General features: G+C 39.1%; 8 protein-coding genes across 8 annotated transcripts; 4 read left to right on the top strand and 4 right to left on the bottom strand.

Moving 5' to 3' along the window:
• The first annotated feature begins 21 nt into the window (after positions 1 to 21).
• Positions 22 to 1463, top strand: SPOG_00339 (GTPase Ypt2). The gene has a single exon (XM_013167848.1). It carries the CDS (start codon positions 54 to 56, stop codon positions 654 to 656), a length of 603 nt encoding a protein of 200 aa, XP_013023302.1. The 5' UTR covers positions 22 to 53; the 3' UTR covers positions 657 to 1463.
• Positions 1464 to 1604: 141 nt separating this feature from the next.
• SPOG_00340 (threonine synthase) lies at positions 1605 to 3426 on the top strand. The gene is made up of 2 exons (XM_013167849.1): positions 1605 to 1735; positions 1796 to 3426. Exons 1-2 carry the CDS (start codon positions 1616 to 1618, stop codon positions 3263 to 3265), a joined length of 1590 nt encoding a protein of 529 aa, XP_013023303.1. The 5' UTR covers positions 1605 to 1615; the 3' UTR covers positions 3266 to 3426.
• A 137-nt stretch (positions 3427 to 3563) lies between these two features.
• On the bottom strand, positions 3564 to 5081 carry SPOG_00341 (uncharacterized protein). The gene has a single exon (XM_013167850.1). The coding sequence runs from the start codon at positions 4751 to 4753 to the stop codon at positions 3818 to 3820; it is 936 nt and encodes a 311-aa protein (XP_013023304.1). The 5' UTR covers positions 4754 to 5081; the 3' UTR covers positions 3564 to 3817.
• SPOG_00342 (bcap family protein) lies at positions 5056 to 6208 on the bottom strand. Its single transcript, XM_013167851.1, has 2 exons — positions 5973 to 6208; positions 5056 to 5717 (listed from the first exon to the last, which is right to left on the bottom strand). The coding sequence occupies exons 1-2, from the start codon at positions 6126 to 6128 to the stop codon at positions 5307 to 5309; spliced, it is 567 nt and encodes a 188-aa protein (XP_013023305.1). The 5' UTR covers positions 6129 to 6208; the 3' UTR covers positions 5056 to 5306.
• A 392-nt stretch (positions 6209 to 6600) lies between these two features.
• SPOG_00343 (3-isopropylmalate dehydratase Leu2) lies at positions 6601 to 9366 on the bottom strand. The gene has a single exon (XM_013167852.1). The coding sequence runs from the start codon at positions 8990 to 8992 to the stop codon at positions 6725 to 6727; it is 2268 nt and encodes a 755-aa protein (XP_013023306.1). The 5' UTR covers positions 8993 to 9366; the 3' UTR covers positions 6601 to 6724.
• A 940-nt stretch (positions 9367 to 10306) lies between these two features.
• On the top strand, positions 10307 to 14377 carry SPOG_00344 (transcription factor Sfp1). Its single transcript, XM_013167853.1, has 2 exons — positions 10307 to 10436; positions 10499 to 14377. Exon 2 carries the CDS (start codon positions 12659 to 12661, stop codon positions 14006 to 14008), a length of 1350 nt encoding a protein of 449 aa, XP_013023307.1. The 5' UTR covers positions 10307 to 10436; positions 10499 to 12658; the 3' UTR covers positions 14009 to 14377.
• SPOG_00345 (tRNA dihydrouridine synthase Dus3) lies at positions 14341 to 17058 on the bottom strand. The gene is made up of 2 exons (XM_013167854.1): positions 16409 to 17058; positions 14341 to 16365 (listed from the first exon to the last, which is right to left on the bottom strand). The coding sequence occupies exons 1-2, from the start codon at positions 16447 to 16449 to the stop codon at positions 14505 to 14507; spliced, it is 1902 nt and encodes a 633-aa protein (XP_013023308.1). The 5' UTR covers positions 16450 to 17058; the 3' UTR covers positions 14341 to 14504.
• On the top strand, positions 16898 to 18599 carry SPOG_00346 (dihydroorotase Ura2). Its single transcript, XM_013167855.1, has 2 exons — positions 16898 to 17068; positions 17145 to 18599. The coding sequence occupies exons 1-2, from the start codon at positions 16952 to 16954 to the stop codon at positions 18051 to 18053; spliced, it is 1026 nt and encodes a 341-aa protein (XP_013023309.1). The 5' UTR covers positions 16898 to 16951; the 3' UTR covers positions 18054 to 18599.
• The last annotated feature ends 18 nt before the right edge of the window (positions 18600 to 18617 follow it).

Raw genomic sequence — 18617 nt, forward strand, 5'->3', positions numbered from 1 at the left:
GAGCTTCCAGGGACTCCCACCACCGTTCATTTTGTCAAAAGCAACTCTCCTCAATGTCAACAAAATCCTACGATTATTTAATAAAATTGCTTCTTATTGGAGACTCAGGAGTAGGAAAGTCATGTCTTCTTCTACGGTTTTCCGAAGATTCCTTTACGCCATCTTTTATCACAACGATTGGAATTGACTTCAAGATTCGCACCATCGAACTCGATGGTAAGCGCATTAAACTACAAATATGGGATACGGCAGGCCAGGAACGATTCCGTACAATTACGACTGCATACTATCGGGGAGCAATGGGTATTTTGTTATTGTATGATGTTACAGACAAGAAGTCGTTCGACAACATTCGAACGTGGTTCAGCAATGTAGAACAACATGCCAGTGAAAACGTTTACAAAATTTTAATCGGAAACAAGTGTGATTGCGAAGATCAAAGACAAGTATCGTTTGAACAAGGACAAGCTTTGGCTGATGAACTTGGAGTAAGATTCTTGGAAGCTAGTGCGAAGACCAATGTCAATGTGGAGGAAGCTTTCTTTACTCTTGCTCGTGAAATAAAAAAGCAGAAGATTGATGCCGAGCATGAATTCAACAATCAAGGGAATAACGTTGATTTAGGAAATGACCATTCTGTAAAGCGTTGCTGTTAATTCCGCTTTTCTGTACATGGCACTGTTCTTATTATCTTGCGTTTCCCTTTTTGATACTTCATTAGCAGCATCGTCTTTTTATTGGCTTGGCATTGTTTCTTGCTCTTAATGAATTCATTATGATACTGATAGGTTGGCTTTGTTCTATTAATCCATTAGGCTTGCCAGTCGGATTCTTTTTTATTATTATTGTTTTTTCATTTTTTATATGGTGTTTCAGCTTGATGCTTTCTGATGGATGATAGATAGTTCGCGTCGTAAATTCCGTTTCTTTAATGCTTTTACATACATAACATAAATCTCATGTCTAATATCAACTTTCTATTTTTGTCAAACTTCTGGTGGTACCTTCGTTTTTGCGGTATTTAAAAATCCTCTTTTGAGTTAAACTGCTCGTAAAATGTCTCTAATCCTCTCTCCCCTTTATATATATAATGGAGTATAAAGAAAGATATACAACCTGAAGAGCGCAAAATAGATAGTGAATAGCAATCATTTCTGCTGGTGTTATACTAATACTGCAAGAAACTTTGTTTTGTACTTTATTTACGCATTACTGAAAAAGCAAGCATATAGAATACATAATCTTCTATTAGCCTGAAAACAAGCGGCTTGAATGAGAATTGTTTAAAAAGTGGTTCTTGTAAAAGGAAGAATAATGGATCTATAATTTGCTTTGGTACAGCAAATAGTCAATGTGATCAAATGGAACTTTTTTTTGTTTATAACATTACGGTAAGCAATCAAGTTTTTCCCACTTCTCTAATACGAATCAAAAAATAAATTTTAAAACACTTTTACACGAAAACAATCTTTTGGAATTGTCTCGGTCATGAATTTCTATTTGTAGATAATCAAATTGTGTTTACCTGATCTTATTAACGAGTTATAATGATTGATCACTGATAGCACAGTGCAACGATAAACTGAAGATGGTTTGCCCACAACGTTAACTTTCCATGCAAAAACCAACCTTCCAAAAACCAACAACGTCGAGTTGGAAAATCAAAATGTCAAGCCAAGTTACTTATTTGTCTACTCGTGGCGGATCTTCAAACTTCTCTTTTGAGGATGCTGTGGTATGTGAGAATGGGTGTTCATATGTGGTTTTGCTCAGTCGCTAATGAATTGTAAACTAGTTGAAGGGATTGGCCAGTGATGGCGGTTTATTCATCCCAAGCGAAATTCCTCAATTTCCCGAGAATTGGGTTGAGGAATGGAAGAATAAGAGCTTTTCAGAAGTCGCTTTCGAAATTATGTCCTTGTACGTTCCTCGCGAAGAGATTCCCGCTGATGCTTTGAAGGATATAATTAATCGCTCATATTCTACCTTCCGTCATCCGGAGACTACTCCAATCAGAAATTTGAAAAACGGTCTTGATGTTCTTGAACTTTTCCATGGTCCAACCTTTGCTTTCAAAGATGTTGCCTTACAATTTCTTGGTAACCTCTTTGAATTCTTTCTGACTCGTAAAAATGGTGACAAGCCTTTGGAACAGCGCGATCACCTTACTGTTGTTGGTGCTACTTCTGGTGACACTGGAAGCGCTGCTATCTATGGTCTTCGAGGAAAGAAGGACGTTTCTGTCTTCATCTTATTTCCCAAGGGACGCGTTTCTCCTATTCAAGAAGCCCAGATGACTAGTGTGTTGGATAAGAACGTTCACAACATTATTGTTGACGGTGTGTTTGATGACTGCCAAGACATCGTCAAGCAAGTTTTCGGTGACGTTGAATTCAACAAAAAGCATCATATTGGTGCCGTAAACTCTATCAATTGGGCCCGTATCCTTTCTCAGATCACTTACTATGTCTACGCTTACCTTTTGACAGTCAAGGCTGGTAAGGCTGACCATGTTCGCTTCGTTGTTCCTACTGGTAATTTTGGCGATATTTTAGCTGGTTATTATGCCAAGCGTATGGGTGTTCCTGCTGATAAGCTTGTCATTGCCACTAATGAAAATGATATCTTAAACCGCTTTTTTAAGTCCGGTCGTTACGAGAAAGTCGATTCTAGCATCGCTCCCGCTAACTCTTCTGCTTCTGCCAAGGAAACTTATTCACCTGCTATGGATATCTTAGTTTCCTCAAACTTTGAACGTTATTTGTGGTATTTAGCATTGACTTGCGAAGCTCCTAACCATACTCATGCTGAAGCCTCCGATATCTTGGCCAAGTGGATGTCAGAATTTAAACAAAACGGCTCTGTTGCTGTTCGTCCAGAAGTTTTGGAGACTGCTCGTCGTGATTTTATCAGCGAGCGTGTTAGCAATGATGAAACCATTGCTTCCATAAAAAACATTTATGAGACTGAACAATATGTTGTTGACCCTCATACCGCCGTTGGTATTGAAACTGGTTTACGTTGTTTGAAATCATCTCCCGGTATCACATATATTTGCCTTTCTACTGCTCATCCTGCTAAGTTCGATAATGCTGTGAATCTTGCTCTTAGCTCTTTCTCTGGATACGACTTCAACAGCCAAGTCTTACCTACTGAATTTCACGGCCTTATGGATGCTGAATGTCGTTCCATTGCTTTCGGCAAGCCAAACATTGAACGTCTTGAGCAACTTATTGAAACCGCCCTTGATGAAGAAAAGAAATAAAGGAAAAGGTCGCTTAATACCCAAGAACCAATATACCTTTGTAGTTAGAACATCCCTTTTTTTGTCTTTTGTATATTAATTTTGTTATAGTTTTGGTACCTCAATGAGAGAATAAAAGATTTTCATTATATAGAATTGAGCAATTAATTTTCTTTGTGGAGTAAATACTTGATTGAAGTTAAATAGAAAGTTGTATAAGAGACATGGTAACTATGGAAGTTTGTATTATGAATCAATTTCATAATCTGGTGCTGCTACACTTTCTTTATGGTGAAAAACAAGCATGAAAATAAGATCAGTTTTTTATGCTTTTAAGGGCGAATGAAACACAGAAGTTTTCAAACTGAACATCTTTCTAATTGAAATAGGCATTGCCTAAAATAAAATATATTTTCAAATTACAATAATACCAAGCAAAAGGAAGTTACAAAGATTAATCAGGATTGAACTTATGAATGTTTAAAATCAAAATCAGTTCAACAGAAAAGAAAGAAAATAAATAACTTAGTGAATGAATTTTCTGATCGCCGAACCTGAAAAGACAGCATTGAATCAATCGTCAACCACCTGAAACTTGTATTGGTCTATTTGCTGAAAATACTGTCTCAAGTCTTCCATACGCTTTTGCTGTTCGTCGTCTAGTACTTTTTTTCCCTCTTGGTCTTCATCGCTAGAAGAGCCATCGGTTGATCTCTTATTATCATCATACTGTGAATTGAGATTTTCGTTATCCAATGTAAACGAAGAGTCCGACTGCCTACGAGAAAGCTTCATTCGTTTCGACTGTTTCCATAGTGTCTCTGACTCTCCCGACTCGGATTCAGATGCTGACGGTAAGGGTGATGAGTTAGGAACAGTGTGTAGAATGGAAAGATCCACCTCATTATTCCTGCGAGCAGGACGCTGTCGCAGTCGCTTTTTGAGGTTCCCATGAGGAATAGGAACAAAACGTTCCAACTGCCGAGTCGTCGCTTCTTTCGGGAACGAGGACCGTGAGGATAGTTTGGATGAAGAAGGTGGATGCATCGAAGAAGTTGTAACAGAAGACATTGGAATAGGAGAGGAGGGGGTGGAGCTAAAATTGGGAGGAGAAGAAGCAGGTAGAGGTACTTGTTTCGGTGAAGAGGCAGATAAAGGTGGAGGATGTCTTGAATGAAGGTTGAAGGAATGAGGGTCTTCTACATTTTTCAGAAATTCGTTCTCGTTTACAACGGGAGGAGAGGAAGATAGAATTCTTTCAAAACCGTCTTGATCCGTTACGCCAACGTTCACTGCTTGATTTGCACTGCGTAAAACAGAAGAGTCCGATTCCAACGTCGAACTAAGACGGACCCCCTTAACAGAATCAAAGCCAAAAGGATCATTTCTGATTGGAATTGGCTGGGGAACCTGTATGCTCAGTAATTGACGCGCATTTAGTTTTGTATTCGACGTAGACGACTGCTCTGTCGAATTCAAACGAGAAGCTCCTGACGAATTACGTTCCATAAAAGAAATAAATATACAAAGTCCTTTCTATGATTTGTTACAATATCATACTTGAAGGTCCTTTCAGGCCGACGCGTTTTGGATTTTCTTACCGTAGAAAGGCGATTTTGTTTTCTTCCAAAGATGCTACCTATTCGTTACTTAATATAGAAAAAAGTTTTTTTAAAGTCATTGAAAATGTTAGGATTGTATAGTGCAGTAATTAAAGTGGTAAGTTGTTTTCATTTAGCATGTCAAAAATAAACAATTCAGAAAAAGAAACAGAGAAAATTATTTCATGTGTATTTTCATGATGGAAACGATATCGGAGAAGTGTAGATCACAAACTTTATTATTCAGTTATGTCAATTTAAAATACGAAAATCATAGAAAACTTGGCTATATATAAAGCATTGGTTAAAAACAAGATGATAGGAACATATAAAAAAATAAAGACAGAATAACGACCAATGTAGAAATTCATTCTGACTAGACAACGGCTTCTTCAGGTGAGTAAGGAAATTTCCTAAAAAAGTATGACATAACGAATGAATGCTTACAAACAGTACTATCATTAAATGTCTTTCTTTTTCTCCAAAGTTTTGGTAGCCTCAGCGTATTTATCAGACAAAGCAGAGTACTCTTTATCACGAGATTCAAGTTTGGTGCGCAATGTATCGAGTTCTTCTAAAGACTTAGTGTCAGATTTGTTGGATTTGAGTTCGGATTGAAGAGCTTCAACTTTTTCTTCAGAAGCAATCAGGGTTTTGAGAGAGAGGTAATAACGGTTAACGACCAAGGAAAGAAACAAAGCAGATCCACAGAGATACAAGTTTCTTTGTGCATAAAATTGACCAGCCTTAAACCCAGTACGAGCATTTTCAGCGGTAGTAGAACCGGCTCCTGACATATCAAATTCGGTACTAATGCGAACCACTCTACGAACAGAGTCGGAAAACAGGACCAAAATACAAATGATCATAATCTACAAAGCAAGCCCATTAGTATAAGGTTCAAAAAAAGAAGCAGAGGCCAGCCCTTCTTGATGATCAACATCTCTAAAGTATTTTTTGTAGCATAGCATGGCAAGCTAGCGAACGGGCATCATTTTAAGATTCAACCTGACAAATAACTAGTCTATCCAGTTTCGAGAGGAACCTATCGCTTCAGCCCAATCTGCCCAAGCTACAAAGTCACTCACTTAGAGATGCGACTTCTTCCATTCCTTTGTCTTACTTACCTTTAAAGTATGCTCAATTTTACCAGCAATAGGAGAGTTACTGATGGTGTTCAAGATAGCTTTTCTCACCCTCATAGGCAATGGTAAGCTAAGTATCACAAATGATACTATTTCTAGCATCAGCAGAATAAATACAATCATATAATAGATCGTCATTTTGGCGATTTTTCCTAATCCAAACGAATTTGGCTTTGGTAAAAGTTGACTGTGAATTCCTTCAAGATTCCCTAGGTCTCTTGTAGCACTAATTAATGACGTAAGCTTAACGAGCAATGAACAGGTTCATAAAATGGTTCCACGAAACAATAGAAACAGGAGATTCAGAATAAAAGAAGCTCTCACATTTGTTTTCGTAGCTTTAGAAATGTAAAGTACATTGGAGTTGATAGCAGATAAAAGTGTTGTGTGGTAAATACAAAGACAAGTAAAGAAATAAAAGCCGTCACCATTTCTATAAAGAAAACGTTGTAATTGTTTTGGTCTTGGACGATGGTACTGGTTTCAACTTGTACCTATTTATCCTTTTCAAATGTTCAATTATAATTTGAATGAAATTCCTCAAACAAAATTTCCACGTTTCAAGGACTTAATCACTCTACGAAATTACATTTACATTTGGACAGACTCCTTCTCACAAGATAACCTATGCTTTATTAACGACAATCTCTATGCAAATAATTATTAAGAAACATAGTGAAAACATCAAACAAAATAAAAAATCTTCAATCTTTTAATACTAAATATACATTCCTTTACCAGTCACTGCGACCACTGGTAGATTGTTTAGGTCGAGAAGGACTCAGGCGAGCACGGCTACGTCTGATGTTCATCCAAGGGAAATTTTTCTCTCTAGCGGATTCAAAAGCATCAATCTTTGTGGCCTTTTGCAAGGTTAAGCCAATGTCGTCAAGGCCATTGATCAGACAGTGCTTACGGAAGGACTCGACTTCAAACTTGATCTCCTTGCCGTCATAACGAATGACTTGATTAGGCAAGTCTACAGTAAATTCTAACTCCTTCTCAGCAGCAGCCATTAATTCATTGACTTGCTCAACAGGTAAGGGAATAGGCAACATGCCGTTTTTGAAGCAGTTATTAAAAAAGATATCAGCAAACGAAGGAGCAATTATAACCCGAATGCCAAAATCATTCAAAGCCCAAGGGGCATGCTCACGTGAACTGCCGCATCCAAAATTCTCTTGAGCAACCAGGATGCTGGCATTACGGTATGGTTCACGGTTCAAAACAAACTCGGGCAGTTCATTACCTTCCGCATCAAAGCGAATATCATAAAATGCAAATTTTCCAAGACCAGTACGTTTGATTGTCTTCAAGAACTGCTTAGGAATGATCTTGTCCGTATCAACATTCGTAACAGGTAAAGGAGCAGCTATACCAGAAACGACAGTAAACTTGGGAATACCAGCGGTAGAAGAGTTGGGTCCGTCAGCGACACTTGTAGTCATACCAGCGGAGTCAGTTACAGCATCAGTAGCATCGTCTACGGCAAGGGTAACAACGCTACCAGCATCATGAGAAGGGTCATAATTCCTGTTCGTAATCACAGTAGGAGTTCCAGTGTTGGTATCACCAAAAAATTCACGGACATTGCAGAGATATCCCTTAACAGAGGCAGCAGCAGCCATAGCAGGACTAACAAGATGAGTACGACCTTTGGCACCTTGACGACCTTCGAAGTTACGATTGGAAGTCGAAGCACAACGCTCATAAGGCTTCAATTGATCAGGATTCATACCTAAACACATAGAACAACCAGCTTCACGCCAGTCAAAACCAGCTTCAATGAAGATTTGATCCAAACCCTCAGCTTCAGCCATTTTCTTGACCAAACCAGAGCCAGGAACAATCATGGCATGCTTGATGTTGCTAGCAATTTTACGACCCTTGACGATGGAAGCTGCAAGACGTAAATCTTCGATACGTGAGTTGGTGCAGGAACCAATGAAAATTTTGTCAATGGGATAAGAAGTAATAGGAACGTTGGGTTCAAGACCCATATATTCCAAAGAGCGCTGGATCGAAGTAGAGCGAACGGTGTCATTGACCTTGGAAGGATCAGGGACCAAGCCGTTAACGGGTATGACATCTTGGGGAGAAGTACCCCAAGTGACAGTAGGTAAAATATCGGCGGCATTTATTTCAACTTCAATGTCATATTTAGCACCCTCATCTGAACCCAAAGTCTTCCAATAAGCGACGGCTTGTTCCCAGTCCTCTCCCTTAGGAGCTAGGGGACGGTTCTTGACATACTCATAAGTAGTCTCGTCGGGAGCAATCATACCAGCACGAGCACCAGCCTCGATAGACATGTTACACATGGACATACGAGCTTCCATACTAAGAGCTTCAATTGCCTCACCGCAGAACTCAATAACGCAACCAGTACCACCAGCAGTACCGATGACACCGATGATATGGAGCATTAAATCTTTAGAAGCGATGCCTTCAGGGAGCTTGCCGCTCACATGGATGCGCATATTTTTGCTCTTTCGTTGCAAAATGGTTTGGGTAGCCAAAACATGCTCAACTTCACTGGTACCAATACCGAATGCCAATGCACCGAATGCACCATGGGTAGAAGTATGCGAGTCACCACAAACCAAGGTGGTAGCTGGCAGGGTAAAACCTTGCTCAGGACCGATAACGTGAACGATACCTTGACGTTTATCAGTCATACCAAAATAACTTAAGCCAAATTCCTTAACGTTGTATTCCAAGGCCAAAACTTGAGTACGGGAATCGGGTTGATGAATAAAGGATTCAAGATCCTTCAAATCTTTACGGGAATCGGTGGGGATATTGTGATCGACAGTGGCCAAAGCCAGCTCTGGACGACGGGCTTTTCTACCAGCAGTGCGAAGGCCCTCGAAAGCTTGAGGCGAGGTAACCTCGTGAATCAAGTGACGGTCAATGTAGAGCAAACAGGTCCCATCTTCTTGCCTGTCGACAACATGGCTGTCAAAAACCTTGTCGTAAAGTGTTTTAGGGATAATGTACATATTCCACAAATCTTATGAACAGATCAAATAAAGTTAATGTGCTCAAGAATAGAAACACTGGCTAAAACAAATATAAAAAAGAATGTAAAAAAGGAAAAGAAGCAAAAGTCAACTGAATTAGGGAATGCGGTCCTATAAACAAAACAAGACGCAAATCAAACAATCTCAAAATCCAAATCGAAATGCGTTTACAGATATCAACAACCCCTCCGTTTCAAGAAGCAAATCTCTTCTCAAGGCACTACTTATATAAATATCCAAGAAGCCTTGGTGTTTGGTTACGACAAACTTAGATGGGCGGCGATCTCAAAATTATAGAAAGCAGCTTAATTAAAAGACTTCTGATTGGCAATTGATAAGATCTGGAAACGATGGACTTACCGATGACTAATGGACGCCACCTAAAAACATACATCGCAGCGCAAGACCAAATAGAGATATCACGGTAATTTCTCTCAGAGCTTACATAACGAAGTTGGTCGTACGAACGTTTGCTAACAAAAGATGAACATAGGAAAAAATAAGAGGAAAGCAAGGTAAGAAAGAAGAGCAAGTGGCTAGCTGTCTGCAAAGTACCGAAACAAATTTACTATTACTCTGTAAGATTAGTTTTTTAAAAAAAAAAAATGATATTATTCAAAAGAGAACACATGTCTTTATAAAATTGAAAGCGAAAAAAAGCTCGATAGAACCAATAGCGTGAATGGAACGGGTTCTTTCTTTGTTTACAAGTAACGTCATAAACCAAAGGAACGTTGGTGTGCTACTTGAACAGTAGAGTGTTGGGGAGTCAGAGGTCTAGCGAAAGGGCCAATAGGGATGCGGCCCACACCAACGATTTTGGAGAGAACTCGTACCAATCCCCCCTCAGTTAACGAAATCCATACAACATAAGCGAGTATATTATTTGATGGGCCAAAAACTACGAAGGGAAGAACTTATACATAATACAAAAGAGAGAACGGGAGAAAACGTCAGCCTTCATAAGGGTTTTCTATTATAGCCAGTAGAAGTAGTTATTTTCAAAGGAAAAACGCTCGTCCTAACAACCGCAGAAGGTATTAATTTGAGAAACGAAAGGAATCACATTCTACGAAGTTTGATGTACTTTGAGCCTAAGAGGATTCAGTCTTAGGAGAAAAAAAAAAAAAAAAGAAAAGAAAAGAAATAGAATAAAATAGAATTGATAAAATATTTAAGATTTATTAATTCGCGTAATAATTACTCCCTTAAGAGACGAGACTGTTAACCTCGCAGTCAGCAACACTTAGGAAGAAATATAGGAATTTGGAAATATAATATACGAGTAATAATGGAAAAGTCAAAAGATAAATACCTAAAGTAATAATGGGTTGGTTTCTTAAGCTTATACAGAGTAATAGTAAACGCAATGCGGAAAAAGTCATTGGATTGAATGGATCGCCTATCGCCTATCACATGAGTGGTAAGTTAATGTGGCCAAAGGCCACCAACCAAGGGCAAAAGTAGTAGTAACCACCAGGAAAGCCAAGTTCTAATGGCCGAAACATGCATGGATGATGGAAAGACGGTCATATAGAGTGGAATTGGCCTTCTAAAGTATTGGTTAATTATGAATTGTACGCAGAGAAGCAATGTGAATGGGTTTCATCCCAATATATAAATCCCATTTCTCTATTTCTTACAATTTTCAATCAAAAATTACGGAAAACATTGATTTGTGCTTGCGACAACTGCTACCTTCAGATACCATTAACATAACAATACCTTTTTTTTTGGAAAAATAAAAATCTCACAAAATACGTAGGACATCAAGAGTCTCGTGAAGACCAAGAAAACAAAGTGGAAACGATTTCATCTTTATTCACAAATATCTCATAACTTCGCTTTGCATTGATTCAATAACTTTACAATACTTAACTTTTGTTCTCGTTTATCGGCTAAAAGCCTTTCTTCAAGCTTTTCTTGCGTCCCTTAATCTCGCCAGCAAGTTTCGTTTGTTCACAGTTTTGAGTGCCGAACATTTACCCCACCTTCTCCTACTTTTCCATCACTTTTCCATTGTAGATAGGCATTAGATTCCTATTTGTAATCCACATCAAGGTTCCTTCGCTTCATTTCGGAATTTGGAACCTAAAGTATCAGTCTCAAAAGGTCAATAATATTTTAAAGCTCAGATTGTAGTCTTATTCACCTTTTCGTGCTTTGCATCTTTTTACTTGCCTTGCCTTTATCGTTTTTATTATTCCTCTCCGTTTTTATTTTTGAATTAAATCAGGCCAGGTCAGTCAACTCTGTGTTACTTCCCCCGTTCAATTCAGTTACCTAAACGTCGGTTTTGTACCAGTCTAGCTGAGTCCCTGTGCGTGTGAAAGTATCTTGGTCATTCGGTTTACATATTAAGTAATACATCTAACCGATCGTTATCCTTTCTGGTGTCCATTCATCCCCGTTCTCTTCTGATTCCTTTGTCCTAATTCTACTTATTAGTAATTTTAAAGTTCTAAGCTCCTTCTGACCGTATTATTTATTACATCGTCTATCTTTATTGATTTATTTCTTAGGCTTTGTTTGCCATACCTCTTAGTCTTACTACGGCTACTTTCCTCCTCTTGATACTTCCTTAAATATCGTTAAACTTTGTCAAGGACAAAGTACATCGAATCTCAATCTGGTATCTAGGTATCGAGTTATTATTATTTGTGAACCCCGAAATACTGATCAGTGATTAGCTGTACCATAGTGACTTCAAGTGCTACCTTTCCAAGCAAGTCTCCGTACCGCTCAAATAACTTTTCCGAATAACCGTGGCAAACGACTACACCTATTGGCTGTTTAATCTATCTGTCGTGAAAGCCACCGAAACTATTATTGGCTCTCACAAAATTCCCGACGTTTTGATTGACAGCGCATAAGGCGCACATTTTGTCCATTTTGGTTTGTCCCCTGGGCTGTTGTTACTCACCTGCTTGTTACGTGGGTCCTACTAGCTCACCTTATCCACGCAACCGGCGGATTACTTAAACGCTGCATTCCCGCCTGCGACGACCTGTCTAATATCCCATTACTTACATAGTACGAATACCATTGCTATTTGGAGGCTTTAGGAGGAGCCTTTAAACCAAACTCGCTGGAATAAGCAATTGGCTTTTTTAAACCATTTTCTCCTTTTGTACCTTAGTTCTCCTATTACCTTTTTCCCATCCAACACACTTTTGCAACATTTGGAATTCATCTTTTGTTGTTGTAGTTGACTGTGTGTCGTTTTCCTAGTGGTTCATCCCTTTTTGTGTTTGAGTCGTAGGATTCCTTATTGACCGTTTTCTTCTTTTTTTCTTTTTTTGGTTAATTCTTCCTTATTATTTGTTCATTACTGCTTCAGGTTTGAATTATCGGTGTCGGCAAATTGGAATTGTTCGACTTAACTATTTGTTAATTTTTTGGTGTTTTGGTATTTCCTGGATTTTTTGTTTTTTGTCTTATTTTGTTAAACCCGACTTGTTTTTCCATTCTTAACAGCGCTGTGTGTTGGAATTTAAACTCTAAGTCCTTTTTGTGATTCGTCTTAGTATACCCTGGTTTTGTTCTATATAACCTTGTCTACGATACCTTGTCAATTATTAGGTATTGTATCTTTCTTCCGTGATTCCATTATTTTGTCTGGCGTTTTGTCTTTTCTAGTTCACTATGCCGTCCCTTGCTTTGCCAATCAATAAACCTTCCCATCACAATGCCCCTAGCTCTGGGAACTCCTTTGCCAGTCCACAGGCTACTCCTTTTGGTTATAGCCCGCAGTCTTTCGGAAACAGCTTCTCCGGGCATGCCTGGCTTCGAGATGCAATTCCCTCACTAACATCCTATCCGGAACATCATCGTCCTTCCGATGATTTCTCTACTATGTATCCTAACCGTCTCGAAGAGGCATTCTGTCGCAACTTCAATTGCTGTGGAAAGACTCTTGATGATCTCCATCAGCTTATCCATCATTACGAGGAGCAACATGCTGTTCTTCCTTCTGACGTAAATCTCTCCTCCTCTCTTGACAATAGTAACTCTGCTAGTGTTGCAAATCACCTGAATCGCAACAACGTACAAGTCCTTAAACAGCGAGAGCGTATTCGTATGCACGACTTAGAGGACCAAATGGACTCGTCCCCCCTTTTCGATAATTCGGCTGTCATGCCCTTTGCTTTTCCGGCAAACGAGGGTGCCAACGGCCCCTATCGTGTTTCCGTCGTTGTCCCAGCAGCCGCTGCTGCAGCCGCGACTGCTGCTAACCCGGATCTTGCTGAAGAGACTTCGATGCAAAACGAGCCTTCATCTACTCCTACTCATCTCCCTGAATCTATGATTATGGATGATGCTAGCTCCCCTCTTAGTGATATGAGCTTCAACATGGATATCAGCAATAGTAATCGCTACAGTATGTTTGGAGTGAATCAAAAAGCTGACCCAGAACCAGCTTTTCTTTCCCCTTTTCATTACGGCCAAGATATCTTTTCTTTCCGTCCTGACACTCCTAATACCGTCCATTCCGAACCTTTTCCCGATAATATTATGTCACCTACTCCGGAGGTAGTTGCGCCTGCTGCTACTAGCACAGCACCTAGCTCTCCCTTCATAAAAAATTCTAGTAAGGACTTTGAATGGCCAGCACCGCTTAAAAACCAGCGCTCAATATCTCCGGAGGATTCTTCTGAATCCCCTATGACCATCGATTCTCCCGGTTCTAGTCTGGTTGTCGTTGACAAACCGTATAAATGCCCTGTTCCCAATTGTGATAAAGCTTACAAAAATCAGAATGGTCTTAAATATCATAAATTGCATGGTCATTGTTCCCCTATAACCACCCCTACCCCGGCGCCGGTTCCTCATCAAGGATACGTTGTAGAAAACAAACCTTATCGATGCGATACTTGCAATAAGCGCTATAAAAATTTGAATGGGTTGAAGTATCATCGTGCCCATAGTCATTTGCAAGTTTCTATGGCCCAAGCCCAGCGCGAGGTCCAGATGAGCTTCATGCGCAACGCGTAAGTCGTCCCATGCATACACTATTTATCTTTCACTATATCTACGAGGTATTTAATATTTTATTTGCATCATATGATTTGAACAAATTTGCTTTATATACCGAACATTCTTTTATGACTTAGATGTGGCCATATCGCGTTGGTATTCAATTTGGTAAAATGTAAACTGCCAATATTTCTATTTAATCATTACTGTTAAGTATTTTTATTTTCCTATCATTTGAGGTTTTATAATTTTTTTTTGTTGCTTTTGTTTGATTAATAATTTAATTTAGTTTTCGGGTCTTTTTGGGTTTAAAATAATTTTTAGAGCTTGGTTGTGATTTTAGGAGTTTATGTTAATGAATAGAAGGTTTTTATTTCAAAATTTCAGTTAAATCTGTTGTTGTCTAATTATGTTCAAGTTATCCAAAACTTTGAAAGTAAAAATTACAGCCAAATTTTATAGAATTACCATAATGTACATGCAACTTTTTTTCTTTTTATGTAAGTAAACCTCTTTAACCCTCCGCCTCTTCTACACTGTTACTTTTATGTTTAGGTGTGAAGTTAAATTTGGAGGGTGTAGGACCCAAAAATCTTTCACTGAGTTTGACCCAGTCGTTGACATTCGTGCTAGCAAGCATGCCTTCCATTTCATCCCTGGCATTGTAAAGAGGAGGCCGCTGATTCAGTCTTGGTCTCGCAACTTCATATAAAGCTATAGGGGTGTACCGATGAAAGAAACTCATAAATTCCAAAAAGAACCTCCTGGTAGTGTTTATACCTTGGGCATCTGAGCCCCAATATTGTAATCCATTATTGCAATATTCCTGCAAAATTTCCAATCGTTGAGTTGATGATTTATCGATGTGTTGACGAGCCTCAATCTCTTCAAAAATCCAAGGCTTTACGATTGCACCACGGGCTACCATAATTGTGTCGACTCCCGTATCCATACCCTCATACCAATCCTGCCAGCTGTAGCAATCACCATTACCAATGAAAGCAAGTGGTTGAGTACGAAGACTACCTTCGGGTAATTCGTCAATTCCTTCATTCAATTTCCGAATATTAGAAGCGCAATCTTTCACATATTCCCAATTTGCCAATTTTGAGTATCTCTGCTGACGAGATCGGCCATGAAGCACAGCAGCAGACGTATTCGTCTCAAGATGAATACGACTCAATAGTTTATGCACGACGGGATGATCCTCACGGTTTCCTGTACGAAGCTTCACTGTAGTTGGAATGGTACCAGAAATAGCATCAATACCTTGCAAATTTCTAATAAGACGACTGGGGTTCTCCAGCAAGGATGATCCTGCTCCTTGACGAAAGACAAGATCGATGGGGCAACCACAGTTCAAATCCAAAAAATCAGCACCATCACAATTTTCAGCAATAACTTGAGCAGTTTTTACTCCTTGCCAAAGTTTTGAGCAAGCTAATTGGATACCTAAAATTCCCTTTCTTCCGTTAGGCATCGTTTCCCGTTCCGTATTGATACCACGAACAAGAGCCCATTCTGGCTGGTTACCTTGCATTAAGGGATAACACATTGCCATTTCGGTATAAAATGTATCTGCACCCAAAGACCCGCAAAGCTTTCGAAAAGGAGGATTACCAACTGTGGTTAGTGGAGCGAGAATTTTTCTACCTTTCCAGTCAATTCTCCTTTTTTCTTGAGGTCGCAATGTCGGTAAAAGGACGTCAGAACGAGCTTGTTTATGGATGTCATCCGTAGTTACTTTATTTTTTGTTTCCTCCTCAGTTTGTTTATGTGATGTCTCGATGGTTTGTGATTCTGGTTTATCATCCATGTCGACTTTTTTGTCATTGTTGGTATCAAAAGGTGGTTGATCCTGCTCGCCTTTACGAGAAACTTCTTCTTCAGCTCGGGGTTCTTGGGTATTCTGATCATTTGACTGAGGCTTTTCTTCCCCAAGCACGATAGAGATCATTCTTTCAGCTTTACTCAAGTCCAATTGCTTTGTTCGAAGCTTCTTCTGAATATTTTTGTCTACAGCATTCAGCATATTAAGTCCGAATTTGCTATCAGGTTTTTGGACTAGCTCGTGTTTTCCATCCTCGTTAACTCTAACATGACCTGTTAACCATCGACACTTATACCCGGCCGGACAGACGCCATAAGTCTCGTAATTTATGCATTTTTCACCTAAATCAGGTTCCTTTTGCGCAAGGTAAATCTCTACGTCGTGACCAAATTTACAGTTCTCTTGAAACGGACATTCCTTTCCAACAGAAATCGAGGGACAAAGTGCATTTTCCTCACGTACGGAGACTTTACTCCTCTTTTTATGTTGCCCACGTTCTTTAGGCTTGCGCTTTCTCTCCGCTTGCTCTGGTTTAGCAAGAAATCTAAAATGAATTAGCAATTGAATGCAAGACTCTTTTCACATACTCTTCACGAATAGGAGCAACACCGGAATGTGGATCTGACATTTTCCAAGCAATTTACTAGACAATGCTCCCCCTCGGAATTGACTTTATTGCTGAAAACAAAAATTCAGCCCTTCATACTAGTAACCTGGGTCAAATAACGGGCTGTGAATGAATACACAAAGGTAATATAAAGGATTGCAGTGAGAGAGTGTTAAACCGTAAACAAATCTTTTTCAGGAACTGATTGCTTTGTTGGAAAAGCAATCAAAATGAACATTGAATTGAGCTTGAAGCTCATCAAAGGATTAGTTTATTACTACTTTAGAGAGGTGAAAAGGACGTTGTTATTTTCTTGATTTCATCAAGGTTATGAACAAACCTTGAGTGATAGATTCAAACACTATTAAGCTAAATAAAAAGAAAGACAATTCATATGATTTAAAGAAAAAGATCGCACCTTTTTTCAAAACATTTGAAAGGATCAGACGTGCCCTCGATTCGTTCCTCCCAAGGGTTCATCATCCACCAAGCCTTCCCTGAATAAATCTATCATTGTTTACAAATGACTTTAAGACTACCAGGGCTTGCAGATATGCATGTTCACCTACGCGATGGGGAAATGATGAAGCATGTCGTTCCTACTGTAAATCAAGGAGGTGTGTCTGTGGCTTATGTTATGGTATGTGAAGTACCTATGTTTTGAAGCATGGGGAGTGGAAATGAATGAGTAATGGAAAGCTAATTTAGAGTAATAGCCTAATCTTGTTCCTCCTATTACAACAGTAGATGCTTGTTTGAAGTATAAACAAGTAATTGAACAGTTGGACCCTAAAACGAAATATTTAATGTCTTTATATCTGTCTCCTCAAATTACACCTCAAGTCATCTACGAAGCCGCTAAACGAGGAGTTCGCGGCGTTAAGTCATATCCTAAAGGTGCTACTACCAATTCCGATGGCGGCGTAGAAAGCTACGAACCCTTCTATGCTACGTTTGCAGCCATGGAAGAAACTGGCATGATCTTGAACATCCACGGAGAAGTCCCCTCTTCAACCAGTAATGATGTCTTTCATGCAGAGCCAAAGTTTTTGCCTACCTTATTAGACCTGCACAAACGCTTCCCTGATTTGAAGATCGTTTTGGAGCATTGTAGTACGCAAGCGGCTATTGAAGCCGTATTAAACTGTGGTCCTAGTGTTGCTGGAACCATTACTGCGCATCACATGTACATTACGCATAAAGATTGGGAAATTGATCCCCATTGCTTCTGCAAGCCAGTAGCAAAAACCGAAAAGGATCGGCTAGCTTTAATTGAAGCAGCTACAAGCGGAAATCCAAAATTCTTCTTTGGATCAGATTCGGCTCCTCACCCCCAATCCTCGAAACAAAAGTCTCCTCCTGCCGCTGGTGTATTCACTCAAGCCTTTGAAGCATCTTATTTAGCAGAAATCTTTGATAAGAAAGGATGTTTAGACGCTTTGGAGGGGTTTGCTTGTAAATTTGGTAGACATTTCTATGATGTTCCCATTGAAGAATCAACCCCTACGCTAATTTTGGAAAAGAAACCTTTCACCATTCCACAATTAATAAACGACTGTTTAGTTCCTTTCCGACCTTTACAAATTTCGAACTGGCAATGCCGTTGGGAGGAAGGCACTTTATAATCCACGTAGAAATATTTGAATGGATTACTTTATAACAAACTTTATTTGCTTCCATGTAGCTGTGTACTATCAAAAGCATTACAGAGTTCATTAAGTTATAGGAAGGGCAATCTGAGTACAAGTGCAAGTCAGCCGATATCTAAACAATTGTATAAGGTTTAATCCCATTATCTGGATATTGAGTTTTTCATTCGGAGAAGCACCATGGAGTCAGTCTTGTGTTATGACTACAATATTGAACTATCGCTCAAGAAAGGCTCTAATGATGAGACGGAAAACTCCAAAAACGGCCTTTCTATAATCAATCTTTGTATCATTATTTTTTAAATCAAGAGACGTTATGAATGTCCTTGTGATCCGATGTACTGTTGATAGAATTTGGGTGGACAGGGGTCTTATCGTTTTATAGACAGTAAATTTATCCTACACTCGCTGTACGCATTCAATCTTTCCCATACAACAGTTTTTTTAATTCATTAAGCTACTGTTCATGAAATCATCACTAAAAGCTTCTTGTTGTTGTTCCTGATACAATTTTCATGAAAGAAAAAAAGAATGTAGAAA

This window comes from Schizosaccharomyces cryophilus (assembly GCF_000004155.1).
Source record: "Schizosaccharomyces cryophilus OY26 unplaced genomic scaffold supercont4.3, whole genome shotgun sequence".
Classification (NCBI taxonomy): domain Eukaryota; kingdom Fungi; phylum Ascomycota; class Schizosaccharomycetes; order Schizosaccharomycetales; family Schizosaccharomycetaceae; genus Schizosaccharomyces; species Schizosaccharomyces cryophilus.